The sequence below is a fragment of the Eurosta solidaginis genome, chromosome 3, assembly GCF_040869045.1.
Source record: "Eurosta solidaginis isolate ZX-2024a chromosome 3, ASM4086904v1, whole genome shotgun sequence".
Taxonomy (NCBI): domain Eukaryota; kingdom Metazoa; phylum Arthropoda; class Insecta; order Diptera; family Tephritidae; genus Eurosta; species Eurosta solidaginis.
The window spans coordinates 220089506-220116018 of record NC_090321.1 but is presented as its reverse complement, the minus strand read 5'-3'; the positions used below and the strand labels follow the sequence as shown (position 1 = coordinate 220116018).

At 34.6% G+C, this 26513-nt stretch overlaps 1 protein-coding gene across 1 annotated transcript in view; it reads left to right on the top strand.

Moving 5' to 3' along the window:
• LOC137245097 (uncharacterized) overlaps positions 1-26513 on the top strand; it is a 67290-nt gene that overhangs the window by 22909 nt on the left and 17868 nt on the right. The window contains exons 2-3 of the mRNA XM_067775216.1: positions 22624-22792; positions 25986-26287. Coding sequence (XP_067631317.1) covers positions 22624-22792; positions 25986-26287 — 471 coding nt within the window. The remainder of the gene's footprint in view (positions 1-22623; positions 22793-25985; positions 26288-26513) is intronic.

Below are 26513 nucleotides of genomic sequence, written 5' to 3'. Positions count from 1 at the left end.
TGATATATGGAAGTCTATATCCATCTCGATTCCTTTATACCTGTACAACCAACCGTTATCCAATCAAACTTAATATACTCTGTGAGCTCTGCTCAACTGAGTATAATAACTTCAGGCTTAGCAGCTGAAACTCATTTTGGCTTGCTCATTTACACACATAAAAAAATATCGCGAAGCAATATTATAAACATATTGTAACGAATTTACTGCAAATCCTCTTATTTGCAACCTTCTGCTAAGTTCGAATCACTAAACTGTTGAATAAATAAATCCAATATTGAATAATGGAAAAATGGCTGATAGCTTAAATGAAACTGATCCCTCGCCTCCACTGTTGTCGCCCTTTTATACTGTCCGACCTCCTCGTTGCATATTTCTAGGCTTTTCTAATTCCAGAACTTACTAGTTAGTTATAAATTTCTCAGCTACAACTATAGATGTATAATTTTTATAGCTTCTCTCATGCCCCATGCGCTTGTATGTGTGAGCGACGCTTCCACAATCATAATTGCATACCTTTAGGAGCATCTCCGATAAGATATCTGCATGTGTTTGTGCATCTCTTCTCCGCTGCGTGTACGTACTTAGGTGTAGACAAAATGATTAAATTATTGATGTGCATTCACGTCACTGCTTAGCATCGGCATGGAGATGGCAGTACCCCTTAGTGTTGCTAACATTCGTAACAATATCAATATACAAGAAAAATACTTGCTAGCATATTTTGTATCCTATTTATTTGTTAAAACCTAGTTTTTAAGCATGAAAAATGTTAGAAAAGTACCAACGAGTGGGAAAATGAATCCACTTGCAAAGCGTGAAAGAACTCTTACCCAATACAAATGTGAAATTCTTCTTCTTATGCTTTGATTGCAACAAAAGTTGAGAGCTGGCTCCTTTTGCATGACAAATGGCGCTGGTGATGCGCGTTTTGTCGCTCTCTATGCAAATACATGCAATCTACTCATCCGTCAGCGCACGATGCTGCATCGAAAATCTTATGTGACGGGGCTTTTATATATTTTCTGTGGTTTGTTAAGTGTCCAAAAAAAGTAAATTAAATTAAAAAAATGTTAAAATGAGAACAATTTGCATTGATATTTATGGTCTCCTGAAAACCGGATACGATAGTGCTCTCAGTATTGTTATAGCATTGCTAAGACAGTTTTCCTTATATAATCCTTATAATGCGGACTTTGAGATAAATAGAAAAAGTAGATAAAAATATCTTATATACATTTTTTCTCTTCTTTTTTCAAGACATCCTAATGTACATTAGGTTATATAAGTTGATTGGATGATAAAGTACATAAAATTTTTCACGTCCTTGTATTGAAAGTATCTGTTAATCTCATCTTGTTTTACAACAACATATATGTCTATAGTGTTGATAGTATCAATTATACCTGCTTAGTCGCAAGAAAGATTGTGCTTATACTTTGCTTAATATTAAAAAGCTTTATTTGCATTGTCCCACTTTTTCAGAATTATGATTAATCTCTGTCAGACAGACTTAAGGTTATAACAATTTAAAGTGGTGCCGCTAGTTTAGGTTAGGTTGAACAGGCCGGTCCGTGGGAACCACACGTAGACTAAATGAGTTCTTAGTGTCACCAGAAAGTTGTTTAACTATCAAGATAAAATAACTTAGTCCTCTTGGCATATACTACAAGCTTTCTAGGACCTATACCACTTACTGTTTCTATTTCTGACAGCTATATCACTTATAATAGCTGGAGTCTTAGCCTGGCAAGCGCAGGGCACGGGCAGAAAACGGGACTCAAAGGAATGATGGGCGCCATTCAAAACTTCCACAACTAAATTGTCAACCTCACCTTCGTGAGGCGAATTCTATTAAAAATATGATTTATTTCACATATATCGGAATTGACTAACTTTTTTAACGACATTTGCCATCGCTTTATTTGCGAATCGACAATTATAACGATTTCGCTATTCAGTAACTATTTTGTATCGATATTTGTTTATCGACGATCATTTGTGTTGTTAAATAAACGGCAAGTAAATTTGCTGCGTTAAAAATTACGAAATTAATATTTCTGGCAATTTTAGTTAAAAAAGAAAATCTTAACTTTAATTAAATACTTTCAAACACGAAAATCAGCTTTATTTATAAATCAAATGGCATTTGAGTACTTGGCGTACGTTTTATCACAAGATGAAGAATTACCAAGTCCATCGCCAGTGGACAGACAAGTTCTTAGAGAAGTAGATAACCCAATCCACTTGAATGCAGCGGAGTTTCGAAAGCTGTACCGACTAACCCCAGGCTTGGCTCATGATATTATTTCTCAAGTTGATGGTCAATTGAGGGGTACAAGAATAACTGCGATATCAACAGAGAAAAAAAATTAATACCGCATTTATTTACCTTTTGTTAAAATATGTAAAAACTTGCACAATAATGACTTTTAAAAGCAGTTAGTATACGCAATTTATTCATTTTTGGCATTCCTTTTGTGCTTTTCGCATTTTTAAGATTTCGTTAAGCTGCGTTGCCACCTTTCTACTATTACAGTGAAATTTAAATGTCATTTATTTCGAGTCGTTAAAACTATGTTAGTGAATCGTACAATCGATAAGGCAAGCGACAAAATCGTTAATTAAAATCTCGACAAATCGAACCATTTTAAGTTAGTGAATTCCACTACTATTGTCCTAAAATACCTCATGGAATTATGAGGTGGGGCGCTATGGCTCAGGAGGCTAATTGTTGCCATACAAAATTGTTCCTGAGATGGCCGGGCTGATACCTTTAATGCTGCTTGTACCCGGATCTTGCAAAGGACCATCAACATCGATAACGGTCCTCAAATCCTTCATCGTGTATCTTTATCGCTACAACAACAACAGCATACAACTCTTTCGATCGTTTCCTCCACCAATCCGCACTTTTTTCATCTGCTATCACTGAGTAAACCATGTTTAAAGGCATGTGACGCCAGAAAGCAGTGTCCAGTCAGAATACCCCGTCATGAATTCACAGTCCTGTTTTTAATGATAGGAATAACTTTGTTAGTCTAAGGTTGTAAGACCTACACATTAACAGCCTTGCGCTTGAGTCCAAGCCTTTTCCGCTTGATCCCTTCATACATAGGTATTTGTGAAAAAGTTCATTCAAATTCGCGCAGTCATTCTAGCGAAATTGAGCAGAAAGCATTCTAACATTCTAATATTTACATTAAATTCTTCAATAAGACCTTGTTCACAAGTTTTCATATATATTACGAGTGAGTTTATAAACATACTATATATTCATACGCTTTTCATACTACATACATATACCGTATTCATTCATACATACATATGTATATGCATTTGTATTTTACTCATTCATTTCATTTTCTATTTGGATTCATAAATGACCACAAAACTTATGAACTTTTAACCCAAACACATTAGTTTTCAGCCATACATAATTATGACCTTAATGCCTACCTACATTAATATTTAGTAACTCTATATTTAGCTAGAATACCAAGTTCATACCGCATTATCCGAGTGTGGTATGTAGGTAGAATAGTTATTATAAGTGCGACATCTGGTAAGAATTACGTGTATCTACTTTAATTCTTTAGTATTTGTTTTTAATATTTACTTTACCCAAATCTTTTTTGGTTTTTATTTCATCAGCTTCACGCTCCAATTTTTTTTTTATTTTTCGGTTAGATCATACAGCACAATTCTACAGTGGAACCTGGATAACTCGAATTTTTTTAATTCAAAGTTCTTCATAAGTCAAATCGGATAAATATTCCACTATAGCTCAAAGGAAAAAGTGTGAGACAAATTACAAAAGCATATAGGGACCCTGTTGGGAAAATGTCTAGTTCAAAATTGGTGCCCCACTGTTCCATTCTGAATCATTACTAGTTCGCTCTCAATCAATTTTACATATTATCGACTACCGAATTTAACATGGCGATGTTCTAGGCAGTGATAATTGTCCCCCGCTGCATTAACTTTTCTTTATTTCGAAACTAGGGAAAATCTAGCTGCTATCACACTATTTACTTGATACTTTAGGTCTAGTACTGAACCAGATATTTGTATCACTAGTTACTGAGTAGATAGTGACATTTGTCTTAACACTAGTATGAACAAGCGTTCAAAGCTAATCACCCAAAAAGCTAGCTGATAAGGAAGTGAAACTTAGAAACATTTCCTGCATACAAATATATTTTTATAACGCTAGCGAACGCTATGCGTGTATGTATGCGATGCAAAATGTGATGTTGTGAATGTCCCACTCAAAACAAGTTTGCTCACACAGTTCACAGCGAACAAACACACGCACTTCCTTTTGTTGGCAAAGAATATTACAAGGTAAATATTGCAAGGTTTTATTGCAAAGAAGAAATGTTAAATTCGACCCATCCGTTTTTGAGTAATAGCTCTGTAAACAAAATATTTATGATTTTTTACTATATTTTGGCAATATGCCACGCCTTTTTTTAATATTTACCTTCAAATTACATTGAAGATGTCCATCTTACGTAGCTAAGCTTTCAAATGCAAAACCCCGATTTAAAAGCGGATCATTCTGTGTGAAGTGATGTGCGTACAACGATATTTAGCGATTTTAATTTAAAAGGTATAGACATAGATTAAACAGAATATTTACGTGGTGGTATCAAATCGTTCCCCAGATACTCTTTTAAGTATCTTAAAGCTGCTAGTTTTTTGAACGTGCCGGATCCGTATTTTTATAAAGGACTGTCAAAGAAACAAAAATTTTACTCACAAAAATGTTTTCTTCTGATCGGTGAATTTCAAAGTTTACATAGGAAATCCGCCCTGAATTAATTTGAATTTGCTGTTGTTTCACAAAACCCCAAAAAGCTTTTATAAAGCATTTCATTCTGACTCTTGCTCACTCCGTTCTATTTGCTTTTAAGCACCAGTATTTAAATTTAGAACTCTTGGCTAATTAAGAATTTCATTTGGTGCAAGCAATTTATTTTTAGGCACAAATTTATTTTAGAAATTTTTTATATATTCTAAGCTCAGTTATGTTGCATACGTTTCACTGAAGCAATTGTTATTTTAATTTTCAAGACCTTAAATGGTTTAATTTATTAACATAAATGTAGCACACGTAAATGAGTAAATATGTGTGTAAGTTTGTTAAAAGAAATCACCTTCGCATAGCAAATGGGCAAGCAACGAATAAATTCAGTGTCAAGAATGAAAAAGATTTATGCAAAGTGAGTAACCGACTGGAGTAAAGAATTTAGGCCATTACACCTTTCTATGTGAGGGTAAACTAATTCGGCGTGCCCTATGTCATTTAACTTTACGAGCTCAATTTCAATTTCGATTACACTAGCCAATGGAGAATGGTAGATGGTGATCAGCGATAAAAATTACACCCACCTAACACGGAAATAAAAAGGCAAAAGTCTGATTAACGACGAAAAATGGAAATGAAAATGAAAATGGGCATGAAAGGAGTCTAAATTCGGATGAAAATGTAAATCATATATACCCAGATGGTGATTGTAATGTTAGAGCAGATGTAATATATACAATATAAATCTGTGATTTAAAATTTTCCAAAAATATTCATACATAAATTTCTTAATAAATGTTGTAATGTGTAAATTTTCTGGAATACCGAAAGTTAACGTAAGAGAGGTCACTGCACTGTAGGGTGCGTCGATTTGTATGAACGAAACTTAACCGATATCGCGCCATCGATTTTTCGATAGGATTTGGGCTCAGGAAAAAAGTTCCACTGCGCACACCCAAAAAAATTATTTTCGAGCCTGCGAAATTTCATTTTTTGACATTTTTTCGACTTTGATTTTTATGGTTTTTTTCATGACCTACTAAAAAATTTTCATATGTATATATATATATTTTTTTTTTTTTTCAAAAAACTTTTATCGACAACGTTTTTTGCGGACGTTTTTGGGTCGGACAGGGTATACATGAATGCACAGGAAGGATAAAAATCTAATACAGAGGAGAAAACAATAAAGAATCTACGGCATAAACTAAGGAAAAACAAAATTGTCACAACGAAAGTGGACAAAGGAAACACCACTGTGCTAATCGAAAAAGAGAAATATATAACCAAAACCGAAGATCTCATAGGGGAAATGAAATGTCGTAGAATGATAGAGGATCCTACAGATGAATACCAAAAACAAATCAAAGTTGCTATAAAAAAAATGTAACAAATATAGTAGACTATCTTTACCCGGCGTACGTTGCAACGCCCGAGATCGAATGGATGTTGCGTTATTTTTTCTGTTTTGTTTGTTGATAATTTAATTTATTGTTCTGTAAATTGAATTGAATTTTGTACGCATATTTGGTGAAATTTTCTGTTAAAACATTTTATTCTTGTATCTTATTGTAATGCATGTGGGTACACAATAGTTTTGGTTTATTCGTTCGGTGCATAGATAAACAAATTTTTTGGTGTTCCAACTCTAGAGCAAGCAACATATAGCTGGCCATGTGAAAAGCACGGACTCTCTAAATTTAAGCGTGCAACAGTAAGCGATTGTCCTAGTGCTTTGTTGATTGTAATTGCAAAAGCAAGGCGTACAGGAAACTGTAAGCGCTTAAAATTGAATGGCAAATCTGTAGGAATTATTGGGATTCGTGGTATGAGCATATCTTCACATTTGCTTTTACCGCTGTTGATTGTTGCTTTGATTACATTCGGCATTTATTTCTAAACGCAAAGTCTGATTCCATTGCACAATTTTGGTGGGCTTAAATTCCGAAGAAGCATGATTGGTGAGCCAATTTTCAAAGTTGATATATGCGCAGGCATTCCTTTTGGTTCTAAGGAGTATAGAAATTAATTTGGATAATTCACAATTTTATCTTCATCTGTGACTATGTCGATCGATTTATATTTCGTCACTTCACCAGGAAATTGGTTTTGAATGCGATCATTGACAACATTAACACAGCATTCAAAACATCGAACAGTCTAGGGCGAAAACTAAGAATTAACACCAACTCAAAGGATCCGTTTAGCAGCCACGGCGTATGCAAGCTTACGCGCGGATGCCAGCATAGTTACATAGGACAAAGAGGACGGAAAATAAGAACGAGGTTCACAGAATATATTAGAGATTACAACAAAAAATACGGAATCCCAACATTATACGCGAGTCTAACTTCGCGAATCACATGGTCGAGTATAAATGTTTCCCAGCAAACATCAATAAAACATTTAGGGTTCTTCACATACAAGCAAAAGGCCGACGTCTCAACGAACTCGAAAACATGGAAATCTACAAACAGAAAAGATTCGACGGTAGAATAATAAACGAACAGGTAAACACAATTTCTGACACAATATTCGAACATTTAAGACTTGTTTACAAGAAACAAAGTAATCACACAGGTACAACAGACAAACACACAACAGCAAATAAACACAAAACAATTAACACACCAAAACAACAAACAAGGTCAAACGACTAAAATCACGGATTTTTACCTACCCCAGTCAGCCACACCAATAGATTAGTAAACCACCCTCGGTGCTGAATTAACACACAACACATACACATAACTAAATATACACAAGCATCAATATGACAATACCTGCTCATGTACCTACGAACTATAAATACAGGACAACAACAGATCAGAACGAAAATCGACACTGATGATGGCACAACGCCGAAACCGGTTTGTCTCAAAACCAAATTTGACAAGGGATGACGGAAAATCGTTCCAATATACATCACGTATACATGAAAATTTTACAATCAAATGAAAATTTTTTCAGTAGGTCATGAAAAAAACCTTAAAAATCAAAGTCAAAAAAATTAAATTTCACAGGCTCGAAAATTATTTTTTTTTTTGGGTATGGAACTTTTTTTCCGAGCCCAGATTCTATCGAAAAATCGATGGCGCGATATCGGTTAATAAATCGACCCCGTCTAGTGTACATGGTAGATTTGATATGCCCGAATCACCTAATTGAAAATGAGGAAAGCAGAAAAAATATCGACGATATATATACGTATAAGGGAGGAGGAAAGACCACAAAGGCTATTCAAAAGTTATCGATTTTTTTTGATGACTTATCGGTTTGTTATTAATTATTTATCGAAGTGATATTAGTGTGATCAAAAATGTATCGACTTATTTCGAAAATTAACAGTTTTTATCAATTTAGTATAAAAAAGGCAACGCTATATTATCGAAGAAATTAAAATCGATAAAACTGGCTTCACGGTAAATGCCATTAAACAAATTGTTTTTATTTTTCTACGTTTTTAGCAGCAACAGCTGAGCATCGATAAAATAGCGATAGCGAATTTCGGTAAAAAAAAGTTAGTTCAATCGATTAAAAATAAATGCTATCAACTTTTTGATATTTGTGTCTTGTTATCGAGGATTGCAAATCTTTCTTAACTTCTAAATTCATACATATTTCATAAATTTTTTGTAGTTAAGTCGAGATTAAACATTTTTTTGGGTTTCTATCGAACAATGGTTTGTCTGCTTTTCTGGGTTTGTATCAATTGATATCAACTTGTTTTCGAAAAAAACTTATTAATGAATCTTAAAACTTGTTTAATATCCTGTCTATTCGGATTGATATTTATCGTTTTTTAAATTAGCACAAATATTGGTTTGTGGATTTCTGTATTTGTAAGAGTTCTTATCAGGCATGCTTAACGAACGAAACGATATCATTTCGTTACGATAATCAACGTTAATAAACGAAACGAAGTCATTTCGTTTCGTTTATTAACGTTAAGAACGCCAAATTAACGTTAATTTGACGATCTTAACGTTAATAAACGAAACGAAGTGACTTCGTTTCGTTTATTAACGTTGATTATCATAACGAAATGATATCGTTTCGTTCGTTAAGCATGCCTGGTTCTTATCGATTTCTTCCATTTCCGTTATCCAACTCATATTTGTTTACCCAAATCATTAAATCTTTTTCATCATGGCGGAACCATGTAGGTGGTGGAAGGAAATTAAGTATTATTTTAGCTGCTTTGACATTTCTACTTCTGGCGCTATATGTTTTTGATACTAAACCTGAGAATTACAACAAAATAAATGGAATGCGTGCGTTTATTTGTATGTGTCCTGTAGAGAACTCAGTAACTAGTGGTAAAATTCCTGATTCAGAGCTAGACCTAAAGTACCAAATAAGTACTATTTCGATAGTTTCTAGATTTTCTTTAGATCGAAAATCGACAAGGCGGGTTTTTTTTTTTCCTATTTAACATATATATGTTTGATAATTAGCTATCTACAAAAAAAACTGACTCTAGCTTTCAAGAGCTTCGACTGTGAACATGCGTTCTTTCCATAGCCTTTCTCACTGATATTTCCACTGGCACGGCAAAAGGATTGAATCGTACTAGAAGCAACATGTAGACTTTCTGTCCGTATCGACAACGAATGGCGAAAGTATCGGTATGTTGCTGCTGTAGCAGTGCTTCGCCCCATCCAACCTTATTCATAACATACACAAAACTAATTTCGACCATATCGGACATCCACATCGATGCTACCGACTGTCTTACATCTTAAAACACTGGGTGTGACGTTCGTTCAGGATCTACATTTTGGTGAGCATGCAGCCGCAATTGTACCAGAGGCGTGATAAAATCCTCAAATCTCCTGCCGGCAGTTTACGTAAAGATTAAGAGACGCTCATTGCCACTTACAAAGCAACAGGCCTGTCAAAACACCGCTTCCACAACTGCTACGTGTTGTGTCCTTATGTCCCCAGATCACCATTTACACAGTGGGACGAGAGTACTCCCCGTAGGGTATAGAAATGAAATGCTGAACAGACAGTTTCTGCTGATTACACAGAAACTTCAGCATCCCAATCTGATTGAAGATGTCCCGCCTTAAAGAGACATACGAAGTCATCTCCGCAAATATTATGAGGATATACGGCACTTGATAACACGTATGAAAAATAAGGTCCTCAAAAAAATCCACCAAAACGGGTCGAAACTCTTAGCTAGAAATTGCCTGGCGAACCCATTTCCTAAAGTAATACACCCTAAATCCGCAATAGAAGAAAACAACCTCCCCAGAGAAACGCGCGTCACTCTAACTCAACTTCGATCTGTATATTGTAACAGGTTAATCCCTTACCTGTGTAGAATCAATCCCGACATTCATATTGTATGTCCTGCTTGTAACGTGTCCTCACATGACACAAGCCATCATTTCAATTGCAGTGTGGAACCAGCGCCTATAATACACCTTCCTCTCTCATCCACCGCTGTTTAAACTGTAAGTTTGCTTGAACTCCCGTTATAGGATATTGATGGCAATTTGCCTATTGAATGCGGCGAAGCACTGCTACAACAACAAGTATTATCCTGGTATCGTATTGCAACGAGCATTATAATTGCTTTGCTTATTTCTTAACGGTTCGTTTTCCTTATTTGCCAAATAAATACACTTATTTATTCTATACCAATAATAATCTTAATTCAAGACTAAAAATATTAGTAAAAATTCAAACTTTACTTCAATTCGCCATGCTTTAGCTAGAACGAGTTAAAATAAAGTTGATCCCTTGTCACTTGAACGTCATCATCAAAAGGTTGACAAGGCTACGATTTCCGCGCCTAGAACATTTATTCATTATAGATTTCGAAATCTTTCGTTAACATTGTCGTTGTTTTGGCAGCGCTAGTTTTCTTGTGGCCAGAGTATGGAATTCTATATGTATATGTTTCATATTTGATAGCATTTGCTACAGATTGGTCCGGAAGCCCGCTGCTTGTTTTGATTAACAATGTTATGAAAGATGGAAACCAGGTTGGCACCACTCCACAAATATGGACATTAGTCGTCCGCTCGTTTGGCAGCTTCAGATTCAGCAGTCGCTTCTGTTCACATTGTAAGCTGGCTGCAACACTTTATTTGTTGACAACTAATACGCCACTAGTACAACTGGGTATTTTATTTTTATTAGTCCACACCCTCTATCAAAAACACACATTCTTATAAAAAATAGCCACTATTATGCCAAAAACACACATTCACAGATTTTCACATGAGTACTAGTTGCGCGGCTTGGTGGCTCAGCAAAATGCTAATTTCAAAATAAGTTAAGATAAAAATCAGTTTACTCCCACAAAAAGGAAAAAACGAAAGCGTAAAGCGCCCATATGACATTGTAACAAAGCAGCAAAGGGCAAGACCTGCAACCATTTGTTAAAACCATTTGTCGCAGGATCGGCAAGAGCGCACAATAGGAAAGAAACCACTCAAACATACATACGTTCCACTTGCCATATCTTCATGTACACTAAATTGACACAAGAGCATTTAGACACACTTGAGCACACTTTGAAAGTGCCAAAGCAGCCCACTCATCACCTACTTTTTTAACTCCTACTTCTTTAATACCCAGTAATCATATTATTCCGCCTTCTTTGTTACTTTTCTTCGCATTTAATTCCATAGTTAGCACAACATGACGTACTTTGATTCTCAGTAGCTACTTCGTATTCCTCATATTATTTTCGTTGCTTTTCTCCTTCCGCAATTTTTTTTTTTGCGCACAACCTCAACATTGGCAAGTGGCAGGAAACGTCAACAGTAGGTCCAAGGAGAAATGTCACATTACAAACCGCGAGTTTGCGTTGAGAGTAAGTACCGTTTGTGTGCTTTGTAACTCGAAGTGCTGGCAAGTTAGGGCACAAAAGCACCGCAACTTTTACTACATATTTACGAGTATAACCGCAAAGGGAAAAAAGTTTGTAAGAGCAGGAAGAACAAAGATTTGGATATAACATTTATATGGCACAAAGCAAAAAAGGAAAGCTTCAAACGTTAATGTGACCTTGGGTAAACGCAGTAGGCGTTACGTACAAATGGCTGCACACCTTAAACCGTAATACTGTTGACTTAGGCACAACTGCAACACATTCTGTGTAATAAAGACGTTTTACCCCAACAACTGTTATGAGACTTACTTATAACTACTTTTACACGTCTTATAATTTTTCTCATAGTTTTGGTGTTTCTTATGCTGCTAGTTTGTTTGAATATTTTCACTTTGTTTTATAGATGTGTTTACCTTTGAAGCCTTACACATTTCTTTCATTATTCTCACTTCTTAAACTTATACGAGACGAGCATGGTTCTATAAATCTGAGCAACTATTAAACTTTCAAAATCATTCAAACGGTTCATTAAATAAGTAATAGAGGTTTACGCCGATCATTTTATCGGCGGTGGCGGAGTGGGCGGTGCGCCGCCGTATGCCGGTGTTCTTACTTTAAAAAGCTTGATTTTTCTATTTAAAAAAATAATATTTAGGAAAGGCTTTGTTTGTATGTATTTAAGGAAATTAACGTTTTGGCCATTTCGGAAAGATCCGGGGTGTTTGCCTCAAAAACTCGCAGATCGTTCAAAAATGTTCAGGAGTAGCTCTTTGCGGAGAGATTGTCCCTCGTTCACTTACTGCAGAGAGGCTTCGAACCTAACCCCGGTCTTTGGAATTGGTACTGCTGAGTCTGCTGAAAAGAAATTGAGATACATAAAATGGTTATACCTTTGTCTGTATATCTCGCGCAAAGCGTAGTTTCGCCAGGTGTTAACTCTAATACGTTAGGGAGTGATTATTCGGCTAAGGATGCCGCCGTGGAAATAATAAGCAGTCTAAGTGGATATCATTGCGTAACTTATGGGTGAAAATCGTATAATCCTCGGCGTATCTACACAACTAAAACGTTACAAGGACCCTGGATAAAATTTTTTAAATGTAGACCAAAGTTTGCAGATGTTTGTGCTCACAACATTGAATCCAATAGTCTTCGTTAAATCAAAACGATATTTTAGAATTAAAGTCGACCGATTTTAAGTTGAAAGGCGTTAACTGCTGTTTTCCGGCCTTATGATATAAGAGCTTCTTTATGGATGACCGCATAGCTTCAGTTTTCAGACTAGTTCCACTGTCCACTACGTTAGGGTAGTAGGACACATGGTCATTAGTTCGACTGTCTCGAGAAAGCTTTTGCTTCACCACTTTGAGTATTCTTGAGAAGGACAAAGCCTCGCCTGGTAAATATATTTGCATTCATATAAAAGGAGTCGTAACGTGTAGGTTTTGTTTAAACTTGGTTGAGAGGCTATAGCCAATTTGTTTCACTCCAAGGGACTAGTTTTTGATAGGGCCGCAAACTTTAGGAAATGCCAAACCGGGAGACTTGGGTGTTGAAGGATGAAATGTGAAAATCAAAATTAACATTTCAGACGCTATTGTATAGTTTCGCACTTAAACAACAGATGTTTGAGTATAAGGCCAAGTGATTTTTCAAACCCTTCTCATACGTACATATATCCTCAACTTATGTATGAGGTAAGAATCATTTCAAAGGAGTGTTTGTGCCCCTAGAACCTACTAAAGGATTTTGCATCATTGATTTCGCTTTTTTTTTAGCCAATCGCAATATAAAATTTTTTAAAAGTTCGGCACCTTTTTTGGGTAATCTGCTTTTTTTACAACTATAGGACAATTTGAAAAAATATATTCTCCTTGGGTCATTTTATTTGAATTCATTGTTCATTATTAATTTTTTGAAAAAAAAAAAAAAATGCAAAGTGAGCATATAAATTTATTATATAACTTTGCTTTTAGTGTTTTGTTTTAATAACTTGGTGAATTGGGTGATGGAAAGTCCGTGTTACGTTGACTTTGAAAGTGCCTGTTTTTATACTCAGCTGAGCACAGCTCACAGCGTATATTAACTTTGATTGGATAACGGTTGGTTGTACAGGTATAAAGGAATCGAGATAGATATAGACTTCCATATATTAAAATCATCAGTATCGAAAAAAAAGTTGATTGAGCCATCTCCGTCCATCCGTCAGTCCGTCCGCCCGTTAACACGATAACTTGAGTAAATTTTGAGGTATCTTGATGAAATTTGGTTTTTAGGTTCTTGGGCACTCATCTCAGATCGCTATTTAAAATTAACGATATCGGACTATAACCGCGCCCACTTTTTGGATATCAAAAATTTCGAAAAATCGAAAAAGTGCGATAATTCATTACCAAAGACGGATAAAGCGATCAAACTTGGTAGGTGAGTTGAACTTATGACGCAGAAGAGAAAATTTGTAAAACTTTGGACAATGGGCGTGGCACCGCCCACTTTTAAAAGAAGGTAATTTAGAAGTTTTGCAAGCTGTAATTTGCCAGTCGTTGAAGATATAATGATGAAATTTGGCAGGAACGTTACTGCTATTTCTATATGTATGCTTAATAAAAATTATCAAAATCAGAGAACGGCCACGCCCACTTAAAAAAAATTTTTTAAGTCAAATTTAAAAAAAAAAGTTAATATCTTTACAGTACATAAGTAAATTATGTCAACATTCAGCTCCAGTAATGATATGGTGCAACAAAATACAAAAATAAAAGAAATTTTCAAAATGGGCGTGGCTACGCCCTTTTTCATTTAATTTGTCTAGGATACTTTTAATGCCATAAGTCGAACAAAAAATTTCCCAATCCTTGTGAAATTTGGTAGGAGGTTAGCTTCTAGGACGATAACGGTTTTCTGTGAAAAAGGGCGAAATCGGTTGAAGCCACGGCCAGTTTTTATACACAGTCGGCCGTCTGTCCTTCCGCTCGGCCGTTAACACGATAACTTGAGCAAAAATCGATATATCTTTACTAAACTAAGTTCACGTAATTATCTGAACTCACTTTGTATTGGTATAAAAAATGGTCGAAATCCCCCTATGACCACGCCCATTTTTCGATATCGAAAATTACGAAAAATGAAAAAAATGCCATAATTCTATACCAAATACGAAAAAAGGGATGAAGCATGGTGATTGGATTGGTTTATTGACGCAAAATATAACTTTAGAAAAAAACTTTGTAAAATGGTTGTGACACCTACCATATTAAGTAGAAGAAAATGAAAAAGTTCTGCAGGGCGAGATCAAAAGCCCTTGGAATCTTGGCAGGAATACTGTTCGTGGTATTACATATATAAATAAATTAGCGGTACCCGACAGATAATGGTCTGGGTCACCCTGGCCCACATCTTGGTCGATATCTCGAAAACGCCTTCACATATACAACTGAGGGTCAATCCCTTTTAAAACCCTCATTAATACCTTTAATTTGATACCCATATCGTACAAAGACATTATAGAGTCACCCCTGGTCCACCTTTTTGGCGATATCTCGAAAAGGCGTCCACCTATAGAACTATGGCCCACTCCATTTTAAAATACCCATTATCACCTTTCGTTTGATACCCATATTGTACCAACGCATTCTAGATTCAACCCTGGTCCACCTTTATAACGATATCCCGAAAAGGTATCCCACCTATAGAACAAAGGCCCACTCCATTTTAAAATACTCATTAACACCTTTCATTTGATACCCATATTGTACAAACGCATTCTAGAGTCACTCCTGGTCCACCTTTATGGCGATATCTCGAAAAGGCGTCCACCTATAGAACTAAGGCCCGCTTCCTTTTAAAATACTTATCAACACCTTTCGTTTGATACCCATATTGTACAAACGCATTCTAGAGTCACCCCTGGTCGACCTTTATGGCGATATCTCGAAAAGGCGTCCACCTATAGAACTAAGGCCCACGCCTTTTTAAAACACTCATAAACACCTTTGATTTGATACCCATATCGTACAAACAAATTCTAGAGTCAGCCCTGGTCCACCTTTATGGCGATATCCCTAAATGGCGTCCACCTATAGAACCATGGCCCTCTTAAAATACCCTTTAATACCATCCATTTGATACACATGTCATACAAACACATTCCAGGGTTACCCTGGGTTAATTTTCATACATGGTGATTTTCCCTTACTTTGTCTCCATAGCTCTCAACTGAGTATGTAATGCTCGGTTACACCCGAACTTAGCCTTCCTTACTTGTTTTTAAATAACTTTTGAACAGTTAGAAAAAGTTAAATTTCCAAATTGGTTTCTTATAAATGGCAGTGATGCGCATCCGTTGATACCACTCTTTATCATATCCGACCAATTTTCGACATGAACAATAAATGGCCTAAACAGTCTTAAACGAGTGGAAAATATAGTAACGCGCCGCGCCGATATTTTTGACATTCGGCGGCGGCGGCGGCGTTTATCGGCGGCGTACATCTCTAGTAAATAAGTAATCAACTTTTTAGAATTGGATAACATTTCTTTCTAGATGCATCCATTTTTAATGATAGTAGGGCTTATATGTATATAAATTGCAGTTGCGTACTCGGCTTGTTATAAAGTTTTTAAGCGCTTGTTAAAGTATGTATTACACAACTCTACAAAACAAAATTTTATTCTTTGTCCCAAAGTTTATTTCATGATTTTCTGTTTTATTATAAAAAAACCGAAAAGAAAATCCTTTCTTCGGTATAAAGTTTGCTTTCGTAATAGTTATAGTAACAATACTCATGGTGCTAGAGTGATAACTAAACAACGATTAGGTGTTTGGTACAAATCTAGAATACCCTAATATGTCGCGAAAGTGTAAATATGAAGCGTATGCCTTTTGTTATATATGTGGACAATTTATTAAAGTTCGAGATATAAAATATGAATTAAATACATCTCTCATCCTCTGTGAAGCCTACGAAGCATATTTTGGCTGTCTTGTTTGGAATCAAGACAAGACATGGGTGTAGGTTATAATTAAAAATTCTTTTTTTTAACGTATTTTGGATTATATTTTATTTTGATCTTTTTATATCTTTTATTTTACCAACTTCAAACAATGAAAATTCTTGATAATTGAATAATCAATATTGAAAATTAAAATATTGATAAAACATTTTACAATTACAAATGTTCAAAGTAACTAAAATACAAAGTTAAATAAAAATAATAAGAACCCTACATTACTCCCCCTTCAAGAAAATTTATCATTAAACAAATTGAACGTAACTCTCTTTTTATGTAAATTCTTGGTGTTGTTTGTGTCTGTTGTTTCAATTATTGCAGGTTTTAATCTATCAAAAGGAATAGTTTTAATATTATTATCTATTTCAAGTTTAAAACATTTTTGGTCTTTTTCCACAATTTTGTAAAGTCCTTCATATGGTTGTTGTAATACCGAAATTTCTGCTCCACTATCAATTAAAAAATTTTGTTTCTTTTCTCTATCAAAAATAAATAAGCGACGCGTCGAAAATTCTAAATTTCCGTTGTTCGTCGCTGCAACAACGGAAGAATTTAGTTTGTTGAATCTTTTTTTTTTGTTATACGAACACGGTTGTTCACACTTCCTGGCATTGCTTCCAAATTTGTAGTGGAATCTGCACAACCAATTTGGATTACTACGTGAGTTAGAACGATGCCTAAAAGAATTTCTAAAATTATTCCTACAATTAGAACGCGACCTAGATTGATTCCGATACACTTCTGTTTTAATTTCTGCTAACTCCAAAGAAAGTTTCTGAAAACTTTCACACATTAAAGAAGTGGTTCTAACTAAATTTTCAACAACCGAATTTTGAACTTTTGTATCTGAATTTGTATTTACTGAGAAAACTCCGTTTTTATTCATAACTTCAAAAATGTTATCTGCTAATTTTGTTAACTCATTAATATTGTCACAACTTGAGCTAGCCAAAATGACATTTAAATTTTTGGGAAGTTTTCTCAACCAAATTTTCTTTAAAATATTTTCATTGAAATTTGAACCAGCTAACGAAATTAATGACCTATAAAATTCAGAGGGCTTTCGATCACCCATTTCTGAATCACTTAAAATTTTGTCTAGCTTTAAATTTTCACTAAGTGAAGGTCTTTCTATCAAAAGATTTTCAAATTCACTGAACATGGTAGTGAGGAGAGGATTTTGGATAAAATCTAAAATTGTTACTATTACTTCTTGTGGAAGTGCTGTTATAATATGTTCGTATTTAGTATTCTCTTGTGCTATATTTTTGGTACTAAATTGTGTTTCAGCATGTATAAACCACGCTTCCGAACAACTAGATCCAAAATTGTGGAAGTTTTACTGAAGTGGAAAAAATTTCGTTATTGTTAGGATTCGCATATGGATTTATTAGGTCATTTTGCGAAGAAGCCCCTTCTAAATCAATAAGCGAATCGTTAACCCGATGTGTTGGTGTAGAAATGTTTCTATCGTTTGGTGGCGTGCGAAGCTTAATTGAAATGGACTGTCAAAAATTTATTTTTAAAATAACGTTTAAAACTCAACGTTATTAAATGCAAAATATTCTTTTAAATCTCCTGAAGAGAGAGTTTACAACTATTTAAAATGTATTAAATTTTAATTTTAGATAAATATTTAAAATATATGAAAATTTATATAAATAGTTTTGAATAATATGATACAGATCAACATTTCTTTCTTATTTTGATTTGTTGTTGCCTGTTATATCTATCTTTGTTGTTATAGTTCTGACTTAGGTTTCTTCTTGTTTTTGTTTATGTTTGTTATTTTTCTTGCTACTATTCGCTGTTAATTCTTCATATATCTTTTAATTATTGTTGATGTTACTTGTTGTTGTTATTCGTATCAATTGGTTTACTTCCCACACTGTCGCTGCAGACACAAATGTTACGTTGTCTTTAACTTTATAATTTTCGCATAAATGAAATTTGATTTTGATCTGTAGATTTTTTTTTTTTTTTTGTTTGTAATTAACGTAGCTTAACGTTGTAGCTACAATGCGTTTAAGCCTTTACAAAAAAAAAGGGACGGCGGTTGATGTTGTCAGTGTCATTAAGGCTGGTTGAGCTCTTGTATACCTAAAATATCGAACGTTATTTGTGATTTTGATTTCGAAGTCGAATTTATGTTGAATTACTAATCGCTGAATGTTGATTCATTTATGTTAAACTAAATGCGCTTAGTGCTGTTGCATATAAAGTTTGATTGATTATGTGATGCGTTGAGTTTGTATTTTGTTGATCTTTATATTTTAAACCGTTTGTTTAATTCACTGATATATATATGTCTTAATGTTTATGATTATTTAGTTAAGTGCACTGGTTTAAAGTTTAATGTTTATTCAGCACCGCACAATTTTGCTTTAATACATGAGTTGATATGCACTAAATTCGAAAGTTGATCTATCGGCAATACTCGTTTTGTTTATTCTTGATATTTTACACTAGTGAATATGATATTCTTTTATCACACAGGCATTAGGAGTAGAAGCGACTCCTGATAAATACAAGAAATTGTGTACAGATAACGGGAACTTATAAATTGGTGGCTTATTTGGTAATATTTCAAAAAGCGTCTACACTTTCGTTGTAAACACACTTTGATTTTGTTGGCTGGTAGGATCGCCAGTTGTAGGTTATAACTAAAAGTTCTTTTTTTTTTAACGTATTTTGGATTATATTTAGTTTGGTCTTTTTATATCTTTTATTTTACCAACTTCAAACAATGAAAATTTTTGATAATTGAATAATCAATATTGAAAATTAAAATATTGATAAAAGATTTTAAAATTACAAAGTTCAAAGTAACTAAAATATAAAGTTAAATAAAAATAATAAGAACCCTACAATGGGCTCCACATGTTGCTTGTAGCTATTGTAAACGATGTTTGCAAGGTAAGCAAATTTTAGTTAAATAGTAAATTAAATAAAGTTGACATATTGATTTCTCTTTCTATGTTTTCGGTTGGTATCGGGGTGAGAAAAGATCTATGAAATTTGCAACACCAAGAATCTGTCCAGAACCAAAAGACCACGTTAAAGACTGCATTGTGAATCCGTGTAAAAGGCGTAGAGGTAAAAATACAAAACCTATCGATTATCCTGATCTTGAATCTTCTTCTGCTCCAGTCGCACACGATCTGACATGACCAGTACCACAGCAACCGAAAAAATGATTGGCGAGAAGTGGTTCATCTCTTTGTTCCTATAAAAGCAATGCCGATAAGGAGTTTTTACCGACACCAGAACAATCATTTCATCACTACTGAAGATTTTAATGATTTTATTAGAGATTTAAATTTACCAAAAAGTAAAGCAGAGCTTTTAGGCTCTTCTTCGAACAACGTTATCAAGGCCAATATAAAGAAAACGCGATGGGAGACTATATTTGAGGTTTATTGAGGGAAAAAACCTATGAACATAAAAGAAAAAGTAAAAGTGTGCATTTTTAAATCATTCTCCACTTTTTGTAAGTTATTTCGATATTAAAACTTAATAAAAATATTTACTTTAATTATTTCATTTTCAATTAAAATTACAACCACCGATTTTGAAAAATTTTCGTTCAAGCGGTTTCCTAAATAGGAAAGCAAACATTTTCATGCCATATATTTTTTTATTCGTCAAATTACGCTCTAAAGAATTGAAATTTAATGCTTTGAAGTCAAAGTCAAATTTTGTGTTGACCCGTGTTATAGGTAGATTTGGCATCGATTTTATATTGAAGTTTTATCGATATTTGTTTCATAACAAACCGATGAGTTGTCGATAACATGCTGATAACAAAATGGTAACGTTGCTATAAGAAATCGATAACTTTTCCACAACAAGTAGATAAGTTTTGATAGCAAACCGATAAGTTTCCTATAGAAAAATCGACATTTGTTTGATAACACCGTAATAACATATTGATAACTTAGCGATACCAATTTGACAACATATCGGTCACTTTTTTATAAATAATCGATAGCTCGTCACTAAAAAATCGATAACTCAATTATAATATTTGCTATCTATAAGAAATTTTTAACGCAGTGATAGCAAATCGATAACTAGTCTATACCTCATCGATAACACACCTATTATAAAGCTACAACAAACAGATAACACGCTAATTTTCCGCCGATAGCAAGCCGATAACTCATGGACAACAAACCAAAAAAGTACTTAATATCGCCGAACTTTTTAGAATTGGATAACATTTTTTTCTAGGTGCATCCGTTTTAAATGATAGTAGAGCTTATATATGAAAAAATTGCAGTTGCGTACTCGGCTTCTTATAAAGCTTTTAAGGGCATATTAAATTGTGGGTTACAAGCCGGACCCGTGCGCATCTTGCGCAACCAATGAAAAAGTCTATTATCAAATATCAACAGAAATCAGCTGTTCTATCAATCAATTAAAACTTACAGCTTGCGCTGCTATCTAGCGTATTATAGCAACTGCCGGTAATGCAGTGTTAGTTCTAATCAAATATTCACAATAGTGCCATAGTACAAATAGATTTCTTTGTGTGCTCACAATTGTTTATTTTTAACAAATTATTTTAATAAAATATAATTAAACAAAAGCACTACGGCAAAATTTCCCAAAGCTCGCTAGTAGCCCGAATATTCATCTTTACAACCAACATTTTTTTTATAGATTTGGATTCCAAATAAGATCGATAAAAGGGACCCGTACATAAAAACAGCAATTAGAAATAATACATATTGCTAGTTAGATTTTTCATCGATTTTAAATTGAAATTTTTTCGATACTTGTTTCATAACAAGCCGATGAGTCGTCGATAATATGCTGATAACAAAATGGTAACGCTGCAAACGAAATCGATAACTTTTCCATACCAAATTGGTAACTTTTTGATAGCAAACCGATAAGTTTTCTATAGAAAAAATCTATATTTTTTTGATAACTTATAATTAATTTTTTTATAAATAATCGACAGATCGTCACTAAAAAAACGATAACCCATTTATAAACTTTGCTATCTATACCAAATTTATAACGCACCGATAACAAATCGATAGCTCGTCTGTATCTCATCGATAACACACCTATTATAAACCTACAACAAACAGCTAACACGCTAATATTCCGTCGATAGCAAACGAAAAAAGTTATTAACATCGCCGTCTGCTTTAATTCGCACGAGCTTATTGTTTCAACCTCGTTGATGTAGTGAGATTTTATTATACTCAGCCAGAAGAAATATGAATTTAAAACGATATGTAGGCAATCTGACTCATACCTTGAAACCAACTATGCCAGCTAGTCGTTTAGAATCCAAAAGCGGTTTCCACAATGTGCGGAATTGAAAAGCGTTAAGTTGTTTAAGTTCAGTTGTTTAATTTTTTGTTTTTCAATAGAGAGCTTTAATATAATTGCAAATATTTTGTGATGATGTCGGTAATTACTCTTGCTGCAGATTTGTTTAGTGTGAGAAGTAAGCATGTTTGTTTCTTTCTTTAACACGTACATAGGGAGTTTTAGACATTGCAAGTATGCCGTATGCTACCTCTACGCTATTCAAAACCTCCTATTCTACCTCAACTTCTATCTCTACCTCTTCTCCTACGTCCACCTCTACCTCTGACTCAATATCTACCTCTAACTCTACCATTTTAATTGGTTATTTGACGATACTTTAGGTGTAATGAAAATAATATTAATCTCTTAAAAGGATCTTACGATGGATAGTGCTAGAGAAAAAGTTTTTGACTGCCAGGGTACTTGATTTGCCTTAGCGAAAAACGTATTCAATTCTACTCAAAGCTTTTAGCTAATTATAAATGTGGCGGGTAGTATTATCAGCGGACTCAGCGATAATCAATCAATCCGAGCATAGGGCATTCTATATAATTATTGTTGCTAAGAAATGTCTCATAATATACGAATTTATAAAATTTTTATTTCCTCTTTTCAGTTCATAACATATAAAGATGGTAAATTTGGCGTAAATTTTGGTGGATATCATGCTGAAGCTGGACTAGGTGGTCTACTTACGGGAGATGCAGCACATGGTGGTCTAAGTGCTTCGGCAGGTACCCCTCATGGTCAGAGAGCCGGTGCTGGTTTGGGCGGCAGTGTGGATGGTAATAAGAGAAAATAGTTCTAGAAATACCAATACTTCAATTACTATAAATATATTTTCAAAGCCTAATGCCAATTTCACACACAGGCTTAATGAAATAATTAGTCAAGTTTTCTACAATAAAGCCCTAATTGAACTCATTCTTCCACACAAAATACAAATTCTTAATTATCTCATTATTGCTCTATTTAAAAAAAAATCCAGTCGGTTTTGCTCATCCATGGGTAGTTGAACATGCATCTTATTTTGATTGTATTTATAGTTAAGAAGCAAACGGCTGCTTTCCATTATCCTATTTTTTGTAAAAGCGAAATATTTGTTTGGGGGTCAGCAGCCCCAATGTTCGCTTAATGGAGCAAGAGACCCTGTATGAAAAGGGAAACTTAATTATTTCATTAAATAGAATTGTGATTCGATTAAATTTCTGTGTGAAAACGGTATAAGTAAAGAACGTTTTCTCATGTAAAATTTAAGGTTAATCTTTCCTATAAAAACATTTTTTGTGAAAAAAATTTTTGTTTATAGGGAAGATACATAACTCTAAAAGTTCACATGAGAAAACGGCCCTAGTAAAAATAATTATAATAAACGCAATTTGTAAAACTTCTTTAAGCGAAACTCTTCAATTCTTTTGAAGTATCGCAGTCTCATCTTACTTGATATGCTCGAGTTTTAGAGAAACTCGAAAAAAGCTCTTCAGAATATCTGGTCAACTTCAATATAGATATGGTATTTATACTCAGTGTGCTTTGCCCAGAGAATATATTAACTTTGGTAACATAACGGTTGATCGTAACGGCATAAATGAATCGAGATAAATATAGACTTCCATATATCAAAATGCTCCGTATGAAAAAAGGAATTGATTTAGCCACGCCCGTCCGTCCGTCTGTCTGTGCACTCGATAACTTGAGTAAATATTGCGATATCGTATTGAAATTCGGTGGTATGAATTCCTTGACATTTGTGTTCCATAACTTTTCAAAATGATCGAAATCGGATGATAACTACGCCCACTCATCTTGGAAGGGAGTGAAGCTGATATAAGATATGTAGGCAATCTGACTCATACCTTGAAACCAACTATGACAGCTAGTCCTTTAGAAGCCAAAAGCGGTTTTTTCCACAATGTGCGGAATTGAAAAGCGTCAAAGGTACATCGTCAGCGTACCCCAAAATCCTCACACCATTGTGTCGAGTTTTACTGGGATATCATCGCAAATTGAGGTGTGACTACATATATGATATCTATATCTGATGCCTCTATATAGCTGATATTTCGGAGTTAGGAAGAAGAGACGGAATCTAATTCATTATTGGTGTCTTCACTTCTGACCTTAGGACAATTGATTCTATCGATTCAGCTTCACGTTGTTGAAGTGCCTTCCACATCAACAACTGGAATTTCTGGCTGTCCTCTTCACCTCATGTAGCGCTGCTTCTGCGGATTTTCCCCTAAAGTGTATGTGTTGTGGGAAAGGCTGCCCATCAAACAGTTCCCTTATGGTTATATCAAGACATCTCTTAAGTGTTTTTAACACAAAAGATGTGCGACTAGTGGCTCAAATATTTGACTAGCTCATACCCCCTTCTTCTCGACTTTGGGATGAAAGCCACACATGGATTGAATGTGGTTGTAACGAATGCATGCAGAGAAGATTTTTTTTAGTTCTTTAACCAACGCTTTTCGGGGCTTTCACACCGTGATGGGGATATACTATCTACTCCTGGTGATTAACGTGACGAGAAGTGATTGATTGCTCTGGCAGTTTTATCTTCTGCCAAAATGTTTCCTATTAGTGCGTCAGTTGCTTTCTGCTGTGCCGTTTCTATTATGTGCGCCCGTTTACCGTGACCATCTGGAAGATTACCTTATTTAAGTGTGTTCAGGGTTTCAACGGCTGATTAACAAATGTCTTATTTGAATGATTTTTGCCTAGAATCTTTTCAGGATTTGCTGAGTGCTTTGTGGACTCTATTGACGCAGAATATTCTCGCCAGGATGTTATTATTACACTGCGGCTTTTTTTATATTCTCTCATGGAGGTCCTATAAAAATAAAAAAATTAATAATTGGCGCGATTTACCTACTAGGAGATTTAGGCTGAGCTTCTCTCACCACAAATTGGCGGGACGGGACTTACATGTTAATTGCCGACTCTGAACGGCATCTGCAAGGCAGATGAATTTTTACTGAGAATATTTTCATGGTAGAAATTCACCCGGAATGTTTGCCAAAACACTTCCGAGGAGGTCCTATACTTCTCTGAAATTCACCTATTAAATTTTATTCGTTGAAAACCTTCCCAAAATTCGACCTTAAGTTCTTAATGTATTGCACTCCTTCTTGTTTGTTCAAGGAGATTGAATACCAGCTTTGGACTTTTTTCGAGTGGCTGAAAGCTTTTGATGGACAAAATTTTTTTGTACGCAGGATTAATCGTATTCGGCTTGATATAAGACAGTAATAATAAAAAAGGCAAGAAAATCTTCTACCGCCTAAAATCAAACCTAGATAGAAAGTAGAAGATATAGCTATGTCTATAGTGTTCCTATGTCGAGGTTGTTGACGAGCAAAGGACATACCTACCCAGAAAACAAAACTCAGCTCTTACAAAATGCTATATTGGTGGCACCTCTAATAACCACATCATAACCTTGTCCTGGAGCCACACGCATATCATATTTGTTCTAGGTTTCTATAAGGTAGAACCGCTATATTGGAAGTAAATTCCCTTCAATTTACACCTTACTGCTTAGTTAACGATGTTTCAGCCAAAAAAAAATTTTACGTAGATTCAAGTTCGGCTTGCTGTTCCTAAATTTCTCGGAAATCTCTTTTTTGGACGAAACATTCAGCAGTTAATTTTCGATTTTTAAATATTTGTAGCATTCTAATTTTCATGAATTCTAATTTATATTCGTTATTGATATCAGAGAAAAAATACAAAGTTTACAAACGGCGATGGTTACTTGGACATGTTTCTGAATTACATACTATTTCTATATGTTTTTAATCCTAAATATGCGGAATACTTATAGGCGCGCTTTCAAGAGCTTCGTAATATTGGACTTTTAGCAGTGCTTTTTAAGCAAAGCTTCCGCTGTTCACTATTATATCAATATTAATTTAATTAGCGAGCAATTCAATTCAAGCAATTTGCTCACTAACTTTTTGTTATTTCCATCTCTAGGCAATGCCGCTGGCTTATTGTACGCTGGTGCTGAGGCCAATCCACAAGTTGGTGCTGCAGCTGTACTAGGTGGTGATACTAACAAGGGAGGTTTTATGGGCGCACAAGCTTTTTCGAATGGTAAAACCGTGGCTAGCACGAAAAGTCACACCTTCACACGCACGAAATCACACAACAGCCAATTGGAAACAATGGGTAATGATGAACCTGTAAGCGTTGATGTTAAGTCAGATGTAGAAAGCGTACATACAGTTCAAAAGGTTAAGCCACCCAAGAAGTATCACGTTCAAAAACATCGCATCGTAAGTGTTCTGAAAAACAAAACGATTTATGTATATTTAACACAAATATAAGATGAACATATTTTAGAATATATTAAGGTGTGAAAATACAAAAGTTTCAGCCACAGCCGAAGACAGTAACGTTCTTACTTATTTACTATTGTACATGTATGTGTTTATATACATCAAAATATTTCCTAAGGCATACACACTCAGTGTAAAAAATAAATAAATTTCATAATAAATC